We start from the raw sequence: 17500 nt of genomic DNA, 5'->3' as shown, positions 1-17500 counted from the left end.
TTTTATTTTATTATTATTTTTTTTCCCCCCTGTTGTTTTGATCATCTGTACCGTTGTCGCAGGCGGCACGATGAGTGAACTGAATGCTGGCACCCCGAGTGGGATTCGACCCGGCAACCCCACTCCTGCCCATGCCACAGGCCAGGGATCGCCGGCGCCCCTGAGGCCCAAGAACCCCACACCAGCCAAGGCCAGCAAGGTGGTGACAGACCGTCCAGGTATGTTTGTACACTAGTAATGTGTGTGTGTGTGTGAACTTTGATGTTGGTTTCTCCTCACTGAATCATTTACTGCCTGGAAAGTGGACAGCTTTTTATTCTCTGCTTTTTGTCTTCAGTTCCATTGTTAGTTGTTGTTGTTGTTGGTTAAGGAGGAAGGTGGCAGAATGGTTAAGACGCTCAGCTGCCAATACAGAGAGTCCGTGAGGGTGTGGGTTCGAATCCCGCTCTCGCTGGAAAATCAAACTGAGCGTCTAGTCTTTCAGATGAGACGATAAACCGAGGTCCCGTGTGCAGCACGCACTTGGCGCACTGAAAAAGAACCCATGGCAACGAGAGTGTTGTCCTCTGGCGAAATTACGTAAAATGAAATCCACTTTCATAGGTACACAAATATGTAAGCATGCACTCAAGGCCTGACTAAGCGCGTTGGGTTATGCTGCTGGTCAGGCATCTGCTCAACAGATGTGGTGTAGCGTGTATGGATTTGTCCGAACGCAGTGACGCCTCCTTGAGAAAGTGAAACTGAAACTGAAACTGTTGTTGGTTAGATTCAGTAGAACTCCACTGAGCACTGCTGAAAAGATGGTTTTGAAACATGGAATTGTCTGGGTTTTTTTTGTCAGGGATTCAGAGACAGAGAGAGAGAGAGGAAGTAAAGGAATTGATGACTTAGAATGATTTACTTGATTGTTGGACAGTTAAAAAAAAAAAATTGTTGAACAGTTGGAAACAGGTTGAGAACACACAGATATACACACAAACACACATAGGGACACACGCATATACACACACGTGTGGGTGCATACACATGCACACACACACACACACACACACACACACACTGTTCATCAGTTTGTTAGTGAAATGTGTCAGGGTGTGTGCCATTTTCTCCTTCAATCCACTGCTGAACAAGGGTTAAGGCTCATGAAATATGTATACCAGTGACGATGATGAAGAATGTTATTATCATTGTAATATTGGTTATGTGAAACACAATAACAATGCTTAAGTAATATTTTGAAGATAATGAGGAGAAAAGGAAGGAGAAATGAGGGGAGGGACTTCAGTGAAGAAGCATGCCTGGCATCGTCCACAGACTGTATACATAAATCTTCTTTCCATCTCTGAATGTATTCAGTACCCTCACTAAGATTATATCACCTGTATACGGTCTTTGTTGTTATGTGTTCAGAGGCTTCATGTCAGTAGCATGTACACTGGTTTTGAGAATGAATTAGTACCAGTGCATGTTTCCACATCACTTTGTTTTGTTGATTTTCCATTTCTGTTGGTTTTATGGATTTTCACGTGTCTCTAGATGTTTGTTTGATGTGGTAGCATTGAATGATCATATTTCTAGATGTTTGCTCAGTACAGTAGAACTGTGAATGTGTTTGTAGATGTTTACCTTTACATGGTAGCTTTGTGAATGATAATGTTTGTGGATGTTTGCTTGACATAGAAACATTGTCGGTTAGACTTCAACAGAAGTTAAGGACCAGTACACAAGCATTAGGTCTTCTGAGGAAGATTAGCTTGACTACAGGAAGTCAGAAATTTTGGGGGATCAGTGTATTTTACATTTCTGGCTGGTGTCATCAACTGAGTTTGACAGCAATGTCGTGAATAGCTTGACAAGAACAGTGGCCACACTTACCACTGATGTGTGTGTGACTTTCTGTTTTGAGGGATGAATGCCATACCAAGTTTGCAGAGCATTAAGAATTGTCCTGGGTCTTTGGAATTAGCATAGGTTTAGGGAAAATTCTAAACGCTTATCAAACTTGGTGCTGCTAGGGTTGCTCATGGAAACCAGCTCTGGTCCTTAACTTTTGTATGAGTGTGTATGTGGTGACCGTGCTGTGGTTCAGTGTTGGCATGTGTTGTGTTGGACCATCCCTCACTGCATGACAGCATGTCAGCCTGTTGCTTGCAGTCAACCCCACTCCAAAAATGGCCGGTGGGTATGCTGAGACCCCGTCGGAATTTGAAATCTACACTAGGGGAGAGTACCCTATGATCCTTGAACAACCCATGGAAGAAGAGAGTAAGCTGCCTTTGGATTTCTGCCCTTGCCTGAATAGAATCCTAGGGAATATATACTCTCTTGCTACCAGATGTTAGAAGGAAGTTCTGAATTGTTGTTTGGAATATACCTTCACTTTTTAGACCCTTGCAAACAGATGCCTGCACATGCAAAACATTGACAGATAATCATTCTATGGTAGATGTGGATCTGGGTGTGTGCATATGTAGTTGTCAGCTTGGGGAAAGTTCACTGACGTTTTATCATTTGAAGTTTAAATGGAAGCAAGTTCCTGATTCTTATGAAGCAGATAAGAAGAGAAACAGAAAGAACACCTCTCTGTGGTCTAATATCTAACAAGCTTCTGTTGTTCTTGTTTTTTTTTAGTTAGTTGTGTGTGTTTTTTTTCATGGAAATTATTCAGGTGTATTGCCTGCCACTTGTTCAGAGGCCAGACGATACCTGTGAAGACAGTGGGAGAATGTTTGGGTCCTTGTCATTGAGACCAACACTTCCAAAGAAACATCAGTGGAACAGTGACCCAGTGGTTATTCACCAAACTAGGAAGCAGGTGTCCTTGGGTTTGAGTCCCACATATGGACCAGGATTTTTACTCCCCTCTCCACCAGACCTTGAGTGCTGGTCTGGATGCTAGTCTTTCAAATGAGACAATAAACTGAGGTCCTGTGTGCACCATGCTTTTAGCACACATGAAAAACCCCATGGCATTTAAAGGGCAGTCCCTGTTAAAATGGTGTAGAAAAGCCCCATTCCCCCACCTCCTCATCAACCACCCCACCCTCCCAATCCCCCCACCCCAACCACCCCACCCTTGATATGAAAACAAACTCTTACGGACAGAGCAAAGAAACAAACATATGGGTGGCATTGCACTGTTGCAACTCATTCTCCTTGGAGAGAGAGTCACCTGAATCTGACACAGAAATATGCTCTGACAAAAAGCAGTACAATACTGCACAGTACAATGCAGAACAATTATACAGATCATGTGTATGCTGCTGTATTTGAAAAAAAAACCCATTATACATTAATTTTCTGGTTAACATATTATTGTGTGTTACAAAAGATACAGAATCTATCGACCAGGAGTGAACAGTCGACACACAAAATCCAGTCGAAGAAAGTTTATTTCGCCAAGAATTTAGGAAATAAAAAAATAGTTGAGATAGGAGCCTCTTTTTCTCTTCTGTTCTTTAAAACAAATGTGTTGCCTGTTTTTATTTTTTCAATACGATTTTCAACTTTATATTCATTATTATTATAAAAAGATCTGCCAGCCTCAGTCGAGAATGTCATTTCCCAATCTTTTATCATTTTCCAAAATATGTGTCAGTCTAGAGTCTGTAGCATGGCACTTTGGTTAAACAGTCCTGCTTTTGCATTTCTTTTGTTGATGCTTTATGTCGGGTCACATATGCTTGAACATGTCAGTCATTTTGCTGTTTGCATATGTTTTTGGAATGTTGCATGGGACACCTTCCTATGTATAAAGTAATGTTCACACATATTTTACCTTTGATGCATGCATTATGATAAACCTGGCTGTGTATTTTGATTGTACGGATTTCTTAAAACCTCCATGCCCCGAAAGGGACCACAGGTCAGTTAAGTCTTGAATCTTGAATACATATATGTGGAAATAGATGGTTGTAAAGTGATCAGTGTAGTTTTACAGTGTGACCAGTGTTTGTGTGAAGTGATCATTGTTAGTTTTACAGTGTGTCCAGTGTTTGTGTGAAGTGATCAGTGTAGTTTTACAGTGTGACTGATGTTTGTGTGAAGTGATCATTGTAGTTTTACAGTGTGACCAGTGTTTGTGTGAAGTGATCAGTGTTAGTTTTACAGTGTGACCAGTGTTTGTGTGAAGTGATCAGTGTTAGTTTTACAGTGTGACCAGTGTTTGTGTGAAGTGATCATTGTTAGTTTTACAGTGTGACCAGTGTTTGTGTGAAGTGATCAGTGTTAGATTTATAGTGTGACAAATGTTTGTGTGAAGTGATCATTGTTAGTTTTACAGCATGACAAATGTTTGTGTGAAGTGATCAGTGTAGTTTTACAGTGTGACCAATGTTTGTGTGAAGTGATCATTGTTAGTTTTACAGTGTGACAAATGTTTGTGTGAAGTGATCAGTGTAGTTTTACAGTGTGACCAATGTTTGTGTGAAGTGATCATTGTTAGTTTTACAGTGTGACAAATGTTTGTGTGAAGTGATCATTGTTAGTTTTACAGTGTGACAAATGTTTGTGTGAAGTGATCATTGTTAGTTTTACAGTGTGACCAATGTTTGTGTGAAGTGATCATTGTTAGTTTTACAGTGTGACAAATATTTGTGTGAAGTGATCAGTGTAGTTTTACAGTGTGACCAGTGTTTGTGTGAAGTGATCAATGTAGTTTTACAGTGTGACCAGTGTTTGTGTGAAGTGATCAATGTAGTTTTACAGTGTGACCAGTGTTTGTGTGAAGTGATCAGTGTAGTTTTACAGTGTGACCAGTGTTTGTATGAAGTGATCGGTATAGTTTTACAGTGTGACAAATGTTTGTGTGAAGTGATCAGTGTAGTTTTACAGTGTGACCAGTGTTTGTGTGAAGTGATCATTGTTAGTTTTACAGTGTGACAAATGTTTGTGTGAAGTGATCAGTGTTAGTTTTACAGTGTGACCGATGTTTGTGTGAAGTGATCAGTGTTAGATTTACAGTGTGACCAGTGTTTGTGTGAAGTGATCAGTGTTAGTTTTACAGTGTGACCAGTGTTTGTGTGAAGTGATCAGTGTAGTTTTACAGTGTGACCAGTGTTTGTGTGAAGTGATCAGTGTTAGTTTTACAGTGTGACCAGTGTTTGTGTGAAGTGATCGGTGTTAGTTTTACAGTGTGACAAATGTTTGTGTGAAGTGATCAGTGTAGATGTAGAGTGTGGCTAATGTATGTGCATCATATCCACAGGGGGCGTGGAGTTCTACGAGACGGACACAGACATGCTGGTGACGCCCAGCCTCAAGAAGAATGTGGCTGGGGATCCAAGGACGATCCCCGTGCCCCTGCCAAACTCCATTCAGGGGGGACGTCCCAACGCCGTACCCAATGACAGGGTATGTGAAGACGTGTGTGTGTGTGTGTGTGTGTGTGTGTGTGTGTATTTATGTGTACGTGTGTGTATATTTGTGTATGTGTGTGTATTTGTGTGTATGTGTGTGTGTGTGCATGTGTGTGTGTGTGTATGTGTGTTGGGCATGAATGCTCTTTGACATGTTTCTGCACACAAGATTTAGCAGCTAATATAAAACAACAACAACAACAACACACATCTACTATCATCATCGGGGTGACTAAACCACGTGTGCTGGATCACTGGGGACTTCAGTAAATAGATTGATCATCTCTTCAGCAAAACTAGCGCCCAGACCACCACCACTCAGGATCTAGTGGAGGAGAGAGAGAACATGGGGTTGAGAGGGTTGAGAGGTAGTGGGGCAATGGGGTTGGTGTGTGTGTAAAAAAAAACACGTCAGTCTGTTGCCCTACAGCTTGTTCCTGCTTCATGTTCTTTGTTTGTGGGCTGCCACTCCCATGTTCACTCATATGAACTCATTTACGTATATGACCGTTTTTACCCTGCCATGCAGGCAGCTGTACTCCATTTTCGGGCGCGTGCATGCTGGGTATGTTCTTGTTTCCATGACCCGCCAAACGCTGATATGGATTACAGGATCTTTAACGTGCGTATTTGATCTTCTGCTAGTGTATACACACAAAGGGGGTTCAGGCACTAGCGGGTCTGCACACATGTTGACCTGGGAGATCGGAAAAATCTCCACCCTTTACCCACCAGGCACGCCGTTACCGAGATTCGAGCCCGGAACTGTCAGATTGAAAGTCTAACGCTTTAACCACTCGGCTGCTGCGCCCATCAAGCTTGTTCTCGCTTCTCTTTCAGTACCAGCAGGTGGAGGAGCCGGTGCGACGGCATGTGAAGAACACTGGGTCGCTGGGGGTGACCCCTCAGGGGGCAGGCCAACTGCGGCAGCTGCAGGGGCTGAGCGTCTTCCCCGAGGAGGTCAACTTCGGCGTGCTGCGCGAGGGCAGCACCTACGCCTTCCTGCTGCAGCTGAAGAACACCGGCGTGGACTCGTGTCGCTTCAAGGTCCGCCAGCCGCCGCCCGCCACGGGCCTGAGGGTCATCTACAAACCTGGCCCCGTGAGTGGGACTGGCTGGGACTGGACTGGACAGCTGTTTGTATTGTTGTGGCTGCTGCTGCTGCTGCTGCTGTTACTACTGCTATTACTGCTACTACTGCTGCTGCTGCTGTTACTGCTGCTATTACTACTGCTATTACTGCTACTACTGCTGCTGCTGCTATTAATACTACTACTGCTGCTGCTGCTGTTGCTGCTACTGCTATTACTACTACTGCTGCTGCTACTGCTATTACTATTACTACTACTATTACTGCTGCTACTGCTACTACTACTACTGCTACTGTTGCTGCTGTTACTGCTACTGTTATTACTACTACTGCTGCTGTTGCTGCTACTGCTATTACTTCTGCTGCTGCTGCTACTACTACTTCTGCTACTAATACTGTTACTGTTGCTGCTGCTGCTGCTACTACTACTACTACTACTGCTGCTGCTACTACTATTACTACTGCTGCTGCTGCTATTACTACTACTGTTGCTGGTGCTACTATTACTGCTACTACTGCTGCTGCTATTACTACTACTGCTGCTGCTGATACTGCTGTTACTACTGCTGCTGCTGCTATTACTACTACTACTGCTGCTACTACTACTATTACTGCTACTACTACTATTGCTGCTGCTACTACTACTGCTGCTGCTATTAATACTGCTGCTGCTGCTGCTGTTGCTGCTACTGCTATTACTACTACTGCTGCTGCTACTGCTATTACTGTTACTGCTACTACTGCTGCTGCTACTGATATTACTGCTACTACTGTTGCTGTTATTACTACTATTGCTTCTGCTACTGGTATTACTATTACTGCTGCTACTCCTAGTGCTATTACTGCTACTACTGCTGCTGCTACTGATATTACTGTTACTGCTGCTACTGCTATTACTACTACTACTGCTACTGCTGCTATTACTACTACTGCTGCTGCTGCTACTGCTGTTGCTACTACCACTACTACTACAGTGGTGAACACTGGGTCAGAGGGCCAACACTTGGCTGCCTTTTTGAATTCCGATGAACATGAAGATGATGATGATGATGGAGTCTCCCGTCGGACCGACGGATGAGTAGGCAGGCAGGCTTATCTGTCGGTGTGTGTCCTCATATGGGAGAAGAGGCCGATTCTGGATGCGCAGCTCTTCCCACAGGTGTTGCAAGGGAAAACGTCTCCAGAAGTTGAGCCCTGCTTCCTTCGCTCACGCTTCTCCTTAATGGCCAGCGTTCTCTTGTTTACAAACGTCTTTATGCCACTAGAGCACAGCATCCTCCAGTGAGAGCAGTCAAGGGCATCAGTTTCCCAGGAAGCGATGGCTATGTCACAGGCTTTAAGGTTTGTCTTCAAGGTGTCCTTGAAGCACTTGCAGGGTCTTCCAAGTTCGCAGTGGCCTTCCTTCAGCTGGCCATACAAAAGCATCTTCGGGATCCTGCTGTCCGATAAACATGTATTTTATTTATATTGGGCTTTTTGTTTTACTTGAGGTTCAAAACACATTGGGATAGACTTGTTAACATGATGTAAGTATTGTAATATAAAGATAAATGCATGATGAAAATATTGTAATGCTAAGATAAAGTTTAAGGTAATGATAATAATATCACAGGATAATGATAGCAACCAGGTTGTGGAAGAGAATTATGTATAAAAAGATGCACATATTAGTGTAGTCAAACCGGGTGAAAAACAGAAATAACAAGCGGCATGGGATTAGTGCCGCTGAAACGGTGCAGATGATGGGACGACAAGAACAACAACAGCAACAAAATAAAGGTGGGTAATTGTGACGTTGACGCAAGGTGTTGTTGATGGCAGGTGGCTGCGGGCATGAAGGTGGACCTCCGACTGGAGCTGTACGCCATCGCTGTGGGGGTGGAGGGCGAGTCAGGGGTGGGCACCGTCAGCCACTGCCTGGAGATCGTCACCCAGACCGACATCCTCCGCGTCCCTGTCCAGGCCAATATCCTTGCTGATCCCCGTCGTCACTGTTGTAGTGTTGTGTTTCGGGGGGATGATGTGCTGTTCTCATTCCTTTCACGCAGTTGATTGCACTGTGCACCTAACACCACATGCACTCTGGTATACAGCCGTCCACCCCTGCTTTCCACTCCCACCCCACTCACATGCAACCTGTAACATGGCTGAGGGAAGGGTTGGTTGGACACGTATGTAGACACACGCACACACACATGATTTAAATGATCGAGTACCTTAAAATAGTTCAGATGTTGCCATTTCTTTTAGACGAAAAGTCATAGTCATCACCATTACCACTTTCATCATTGTTAAGGTTGATGGTGTTGATTAAAGAACACCAGTTCTGACCTTCACCCTACCAGTCTCTGATGACCTTGATGAATCATCATCATCATCATCACTGTCATGTAATTCATCGTCATCATTACTGTCATCATGTAAGTCATTGTCATCATCATCACTGTCATGTAATTCATCGTCATCATTACTGTCATCATGTAAGTCATTGTCATCATCATCATCATCATCATCACTGTCATGTAATTCATCGTCATCATTATTGTCATGTAAATCATTGTCATCATCATCATCACTGTCATGTAATTCATCGTCATCATTACTGTCATCATGTAAGTCATTGTCATCATCATCATCATCACTGTCATGTACATCATCATCATCATTACTGTCATCATGTAAGTCATTGTCATCATCATCACTGTCATGTACATCATCATCATCATTACTGTCATCATGGAAGTCATTGTCATCATCATCATCACTGTCATGTACATCATCGTCATCATTACTGTCATCATGTAAGTCATTGTCATCATCATCATCATCACTGTCATGTAATTCATCGTCATCGTTACTGTCATCATGTAAGTCATTATCATCATCATCACTGTCATGTACATCATCATCATCATTACTGTCATCATGTAAGTCATTGTCATCATCATCACTGTCATGTAATTCATCGTCATCATTACTGTCATCATGTAAGTCATTGTCATCATCATCATCACTGTCATGTAATTCATCATCATCATCACTGTCATGTACATCATCATCATCATTACTGTCATCATGTAAGTCATTGTCATCATCATCATCACTGGTATCATGTAAGTCCTCATCATTGATGTCGTCATCATCACTGTTTTATGTGTCATTATCACCATCATCACTGTCATTATGTTAGTCACCATCTTCATCACCACTGTCATCATGTCAGTCATTGTCATCATCATCATCATCAGTGTCATCATACAAGTCATCATCATCACTGTCATCATATAAGTCATCGTCATCACAATCATCATCACAATCATCATCACCAACACTGCTGTCATATAAATCATCATCATCACTATCATCATGTACGTTGACATCATCATCACAGACACCATGTATATCATCGTGTTCATCATCATCATCATCCTCCGTGTCGTCGGTCACAAACTGCTTCCTTGCTGCTGCTGTTGCCACTTTACTGTCACTTCCCCCCTCCGCCCCCCTGACCTTCCGTGCTTGTCCTTGACCCTGACCTACCTGTGATGACGTGTAACGAGTCAGAGATGGACGGCAGTGGAGGGGGCAGCCCCACAGTGAGCCATGCCCCGGGTGTCGTCCTGCTCTCCAACAGACCCCCCGCCTCCACCGGCATCATCCGCCCCCGCCGGGACATCGTTGTCGGTCAGTGTCTCTCCTTCCTTCCCACGCTTTAACCCTGCTCCTTCACTCTTTGCCCACCATAGGTGTGTGTGTGTGTGTATGTATATATATATATATATATATATATATATATATATATATATATATATCAGATCTATGCAGATCTGCATATGTGTGCATGCGAACCAACATGTGCGTGCACACAAACACACACACACATACACACACACACACCTCTCTCTCTCTCTCTCTTTCTCTCTCTCCCCCTCTCTCTCTCTCTTTCTCTCTCTCCGTCTCTCTCTCTCTCTCTCTCTATATATATATATATATATATATATATATATAAATCAGACTCAGACTAAGGAATCGGGACCGCATGGTTTATTCTCTATACCTAGGTATATAAATTCATTGTTCGACATGTGCAAACATTACAATAGAATGTAAATAAACTAAAACTGAGTAAGTCACGGGCAAGTTAAGAAAGTATGTGCATTAAGATATAATCAAACATGCACACACACATACACACATGAAAACAACACAGATGCACACGCACGCGCGTACACAAACACACAAACACACACACACACACACACACACACACATATATATATATATATATATATAAACACACACACACACACACACACACACACACACACCTCAGCAAAGGAAACAAAAAGTAATGAAGTCTTTGACACTCACAGACCACAAGCATGACAGTAAAATCTTGTATACCACATGTATGTGAGAAATACACAGCTGACATTACTAAGTATACGCCTTCCAACTTTACACACACACACACACACACACACACACATTCTCATTCTCATTCTGTGAACTGCTTTACATTACACAGTGTATGATTATATGTATCAGATCTATGCAGATCTGTATATGTGTGCTTGTGCAACTGATTGATTGATTAATTGTGTGTTTTTCATTCGTTCATTCATTTACCATTGCACTTGTGTCTTATAAACCTTACGGTTTCATGACAATAAAATTTATTCTATTCTATTCTATTCACACACACACACACACACACACACACACACACACACACACACACATTCCCATTCTGTGAAATGCATTACAAGATCTCTCTGTCGGTCTCTGTCTCTCTCTCTATATATATATATATATATATATATATATATACATACATACGCATCTATCTATCTATCTATCTGTGATGGGGTGGTAAGGTGGTGTTAGAGAAGGTGAAGACAGGTAGAAGGTGTTAAGCAGAAGAGAGCCGCAGCCAGGCAAGGTAGACTTGGGAAGGCGGTGCGCCGGTTTTCTTCTTTTATTCTTTCATTCTTCCAGACCAGGAGAGTTCTCTGTTTGTCTGGCACTCGCTCACTCCTTATATTCTGTTCCGCCGAACCGCAAAGCCAGCGCCGCGAAGCGACTCATGAAACCAGCCCTCCGCGAGCCTTGAGGGGCCAAGCTTGTGTTTGTTTGACCAAATTTAGTGGCGTCTGACTTTCGGCTCGGGGAACTAACATAGACATATTACATATCACACAAAACTGCAAGAGACGAGCATTTTCATAAGCTAAACCATTTTCTACAAAAATAATGTAATTAAAAACTGTAAACAAAAAGAGTCACTGAACGAACGAGCTTTTAACGAGTTCATGTATCATTTCTGTACATTACAACAATTAATATGTCGCGATATGTCATATAATTGTAACAGTTAAGTAACTGAAAATCCTGAATTTCCAACTATATAAAAAATTACCATTAGAATCAGCTTCTAGAGTAAAGATTTCTTATGTCAAAATTCAAGAGAAAACTCAACGGACAGCATAATCTTTTTGCCAGATTATCCCTTTTGCATGTTTTTTTTTTTTCTCTCCATCATAATTCCTCTGTTTGAAAAGTGAGTCTTGAAGGCCTTGCCTCTCTTGTTTCACATTGTAACAAAGCTTGACAGCTGCAGTCAGGTTTTCCGTGCAACAAAACAGTGACTAAACTTCACCCCCTGACCCAGTCTGAAGTGAAGTCCACTGTGGTGTTTTGACATGATCTGAAACCTGTGACTGAGAGCTTTGAGTCTAAACTATTTGGTGCTGGGGAGTGTTTTTTCACACAGAAACTGGGTGGTGAAAGAGTTACCGGTAATCCTCTTGTGGCTGCTGCTTTTATAGACACTTGCTTGTTGCAAGTAAACTGAAACAGGCTTTAGTGCACCTAGTGGGCATGTATACACTGCATCCCATTTCACTCTCTATGATCAGCTTCATATCCACTGCTTCAGACACTTCAGTATCGGGCGCTGCTCTTTCTCTGTCTCTGGACCTTCCACTTGGAATAATCTCCCGCGTTTCGCTTTGTTCAAATCTCTGCACTCAGCTTTTACTTGTTGGCCTGAAAACCTGCCTCTTTTCCAAAATAGTCCCCTCCTTCTATCTGGGTGTACAGTTCTTCTGACCTTCTAACTGTATGTGTTTGTAAGTTTTGTCTTTCCTCCACATGCATACACATATGCACATGCATGCACACACATGCACACACACACACACACTTGCACAACTCATTTACTAATATTCTTTCACAATTTTTGTTTCATATTTTGCAGGAGGATCTTCGAGATAAGAAGAAAGAAAAAGAACGCTTCGAACTTGACCACTGATCAGAGCAACCAGCATGCAATAAAGAATGGAATTCAAGTGAAAATTATGCTTCCATGGTAGTTACAGAAAGTGCGATTTTTAGAGCATCAGTTTTCATTGCAGAGCATAATTATGTTATTTTACTATTCAAGAAGGAATGAAGGAGCTAAAAAGGATTCACACTTGTAAAGAAACTTGAAAAAAAAAAGAAAAAAAAAAGACACTGTGCTTATCTGTTTCAACACATATTTTTGAAAAGTTTAAACCAAGAAAAAAACAAATAACTCAGACACACGACTGAAACATGGTACAAATAACGAGTGGGATTTATTGAGTAGTATGCTAAGAGTGGCCCGTGAACGTTGTGGAATTTGTAGAAATTTGTGAGTGTACAGCTTCAGGTTTTGTTTATTTTTTGTAATGTAAACACAGAAAATTGCATGACAAGAATGCGTATGTTTGTTGTCTCTGCGTGTGTGTGAGTGCGTGTGTTATGTGTGAGTGTGTGAGTGTACATGGGCATGCATGTGTATTTCTGTGAGTGTTTGTGTAGATGGGAGCTGGGTTTGTGCATGTTCAATTAAAGTAATATATACATATATTAAAATCACATGGAGACATAAATTAAGAGATCACAAAGTGAGAGACAATTTCTTTAAGGAATATTTATTTTTATATTTTGTACTTCACACACACACACACACACACACACACACATGCACGCACGCACGCATGCACGTACGCACGCACGCACGCCACACACTCACTCTTATCCAGAAATATTGTCTGTCCACTCAACATTACTATCATAGGCAGTTTGCTTTCAGAGAAAATACACAATCTTCTTTTAACATCATACTCAGGAGATGAATATATGCTATTTGTTGGAGATCTAACAGCTTTGGTTTTATTCTGACAAAATGACATGGAATATCTAGGAACAAATAAGTATTACGGTGCATTTCGTCTGTGCGCTTGATCTGTTCATGTCTTGTTTATTTTGAACAAGTATGTGTTTGCCTTTTTTGTCATTGTTACATGTTTTGTGTGTTGTTTTTTGTTTATTTATCATTTTCTTTTTTTTCTTTTCTTTTCCGGAACAAGTTCAGATGATTGTGTTACGAAAGGCACTTAAAGTGGTGTGAACATTTTTATGTTTTGGGGACATCACGCGAACGAATTTCCTACAATACTGTGATAGACTTTCTCTGTGTCTCGGTCTGTCCCTGTCACTCTCATTCAGACGTATACTTCACACTTGATTGATTGATTAATTGATTAAATAATTATTCAGCTGTCTGTTGTCTTTGTGTGTGTGTGAGTCTGTTTCAGCTTCAGTTTCAAAATACATAGTCTATTGTAAACTGTTAAAAAAATATATATAATTCTATAATGGTATCTGCCGTGCAGTCTATGAATATTATTCCCGCATTGAATCCCATTGTTTTGAACTTCTGTGATATTTTATTCATGGGAAGGAAATGCTTTATTTTTTATTTTATTAACATTGTTTCTTTTAGTCTGCATTTTCAGAATAAAGAGTTTGATGGATTTTTCAATTAGTTTGTTACATGTGAGAGCAAGTGTGATAGATTTCTCTTTGACTTGAATGTTTGGTGTACTTTTCAGTTTGTTTGTTGAACATTAGAGCGAGTGTGATAGATTTCCCTTTGACTTGAATGTTTGGTGTACTTTTCAGTTGTTTGACTTGAATGTTTGGTGTACTTTTCAGTTTGTTGAACGTTAGAGCAAGTGTGATAGATTTCCCTGTGACCTGAACTGATAGGTCTGATAATATTGTGAACATTGATAATCAATTCTGATGTTTCTGTTCTTTCCCTCCTCTCTCTCTCTCTTATGTCTTTGTCTTCCAGTTTTGGTTTGTGTGTGTGTTAACACACAATACGAGTCTCTTCTTCATTTTCTTCCTCTTCAGCAACCACAATCATCATTCTGATTGTTCTCTCACTCAAAAAGGGGGAGTCTGGGAGAAAAACAAAAACAAAACAAAACACCACGACCGATAAGCACTTCCAGTTTAGCCAGGGAACCTGGGCACCGGAGGAAAAACAAAAACAAACAAACAAACAAAATGCCCTACTGAAGTTTGGAGGCCCTTGACATGAAAGTGTCGATGGTCTTGGGCTCCACTACTTTATCAGGTAAACTGTTCCAATCCTTGATGGTCCCTGGGAGGAACGAGAACTGTAGGTACTGGGTTCAACACTGTGGGAGCTTGAACTGCTGGCTATGACTGCAGCATTGACAAATTCATTCTCTCTGGAAATACTTTGTTGACAATTAATTTTGTTTAAAATAGGTTAAAAAAAATAAAAAATTTTTCACACATTCTAGTTATAATGATAATGCACTTCTTGAAAGGGCACAAAAAATGATAAGGAAGTGAAAAATATATGTCAGGTTACTGTTAGTTTTTTTTGTTTTTGTTTTGTCTTTCTCCTGTGTCAACACATCACCACCACACCTGGAAGGTGATGATGGAAATAAATATGTGCTGTGTCCCCCTCTCCCTCCACCCCTCTCATGTGTACCTGTGCGCACGGCTAGTGTGGACCTGACCTGGACTGGTATTCTGAAGGTAATGAGTTCCTATCTCTCTTAAACTGAATTGTTAGTGCGGTGGAACACACACACACACACACACACACACACTCGCTTTCTGTCTCTCTCTCTCTAACACACACACACTCACTTTCTCTCCCTCTCTCTCTCTCTTTCACACACACAGACACACACAAGCTGACAGTCCATCAAAAGGAAGAAAGCAGTTTCCAGCTGAACAATCATTTATTGTACTACACTCTGACAGTCAGAAAAACAGGTAGAAAACCGAATGGTTTCCAGTTGAACAAACATTCATTGTACTATTCCAAAAATGGTAGATTCCATGACAGTAAGAATTAGAAAAGCCAGTAGTAATAAAATGTAGCATACCCTGGAAGACCAAATAAGAACAGTGAAAACTTATCTAAAATGAACTTTATACACAGGCATATAATATGGCAATACTGCAGAAATCACTGTAAAAGAAATGTCACTGTACAAAGTAAAGCAACATTTGGTTTTGATAAATGCTTCACATTTTTCGTATTCTTCATGAATATTCGTTGTACCTCTCAGCTTGTTATATTACCATATTTCAGAAAGCTCATATTTATCTTTCAATCAATACTAAATGTGTTTGTGTGTGTACATGAAAATGTGTGTGTGTGTGTGTGTGTGTGTGTGTGTGTGTGTGTGCGCTCATGCATGCTGTGGTCACCTGGTCAGATAGCTTTGTCTAGATATGCGTCTTAGATCCTGAGCAACAAAGTATGAACACAAAATGAAGGTTTTCATTTAAACCAGAGAATACTTCCATAACGCCAGTTCACAGGATCTTGTTCAGTTTAACATAACAAAAATGTAATACAGCACACACTTTGAATAACTTCTGCTTAATGTGAAGCATTCACTGTCAACTGATTTTACTATACAAGGCAGCGATTCAGTATTTTAAAGCCTGATACAATAACAACAAATTATGCGCACATAATGACAATCCATCAGTAATGTTTGACCTTGTTTAATGAGCATGACTGAAATCAACATGTTTGGCCTGTATCAGCAAAATGCAATGTCCGATACATTGATTATCCTTCAAAAACAACACCAAATGACTTCATACAAGGTTAATTAACCCATGTCATTTCACACATTTTTTTTTTCAAACACAACAACAGATAAAAAAAAGTGTTTGTGTTGACACATATATAGACTATCCTCTTTAAGGTAGCAACCTCTTTTTTTGTATCAGCACACACAGACTATATCCTTTTTTTTTTGCAACATAGCAACAAATAAAAAGTTTATGCATCAACACAAATACAGACTAACCTCTTTAACATGGCAACAAATAAAAAGTTTATGTATCAACACATATATAGTCTATTCTCTTTAATGTAGCAACATACAAAAAAGTTTGTGTATTGACACAAATATGGACTATCCTCTTTCGTGTAACAACAAATAAAAAGTTAATGTATCAAAACATGTATAGACTATCCTCTTTTATGTAACAATAAATAAAACGTTACGATCCTCTTGAACATAACAAACAACAAATAAAAAGTGCCTGTATCAGCACAGACAGATGATCCTCTTTTACATAACAACAAACAACAAAGACACACACATATATCTGAACATGATTGTACTGCACCACAGTCTCACAGGAGCATGATCTGGAGAAGCCTGTACACATAATTCAAGACACAAACTCTGGCAGCTTGTCTTCACCTTTGATGGATAACCAGGCAGGCCTCCCCTCCCCCCTCCCGCTCCCCTCCCTCTTTCCCTGGGCCTGGGGAATGCAAGGTTTGTCTTCCCTGAAGGACCAAACGCTAAGACCCAGTTGCCTGGTTTCTTTCTCGGGTGGGATGAACGGTTTGTCTCCCCTGGACCACAAGACATGTCTACGCTCTCTCTACTTTCTTTTCTGTTCACATGAATTCTGAGGCGTTGTCTTTCCTCCTCAGAGTCACAGCTGAATGAATGGCGTCAAAGTGCTTTGATTTGTCTCTGGACAAGATTAAGTGCAATGTAAATAATTTCATTTTTACTGTTGTTGTTATTCATAATGATAATAATAATAATAATAATAATGTACATTTATATAGCGCCCTTTCTCTTTATGGACACAACATGTTGAATTCAAGTCTGTGCTCATACAGGTTTGAAACATGCTCAATAAATAA

General features: G+C 40.9%; 2 protein-coding genes across 7 annotated transcripts in view; one reads left to right on the top strand and one right to left on the bottom strand.

Moving 5' to 3' along the window:
- The window catches only part of LOC143282978 (sperm-associated antigen 17-like), an 83075-nt gene extending 68780 nt beyond the window's left edge, over positions 1-14295 (top strand). For 5 of the 6 annotated variants that reach the window (XM_076588915.1, XM_076588913.1, XM_076588912.1 and 2 more), the window contains 7 exons: positions 63-218; positions 2158-2268; positions 5210-5355; positions 6201-6461; positions 8272-8416; positions 9991-10134; positions 12710-14295. In XM_076588915.1, the coding sequence (XP_076445030.1) occupies positions 63-218; positions 2158-2268; positions 5210-5355; positions 6201-6461; positions 8272-8416; positions 9991-10134; positions 12710-12726 (980 nt within the window). In that variant the 3' untranslated portion in view covers positions 12727-14295. The remainder of the gene's footprint in view (positions 1-62; positions 219-2157; positions 2269-5209; positions 5356-6200; positions 6462-8271; positions 8417-9990; positions 10135-12709) is intronic. The other variant, XM_076588914.1, reaches the window with a different exon arrangement.
- Positions 14296-15532: 1237 nt separating this feature from the next.
- Positions 15533-17500, bottom strand: part of LOC143282977 (allograft inflammatory factor 1-like) — a 19935-nt gene continuing 17967 nt past the window's right edge. Inside the window, exon 6 of the mRNA XM_076588909.1 lies at positions 15533-17500. This exon is cut by the window's right edge and continues 2085 nt beyond it. The gene's annotated coding sequence lies outside the window, so the exon portion shown is untranslated.

Source organism: Babylonia areolata, chromosome 6 (genome assembly GCF_041734735.1).
Source record: "Babylonia areolata isolate BAREFJ2019XMU chromosome 6, ASM4173473v1, whole genome shotgun sequence".
Taxonomy (NCBI): domain Eukaryota; kingdom Metazoa; phylum Mollusca; class Gastropoda; order Neogastropoda; family Buccinidae; genus Babylonia; species Babylonia areolata.
Note: the sequence above shows the minus strand (reverse complement) of the source record. Positions and strands in the feature narration are given on the sequence as shown.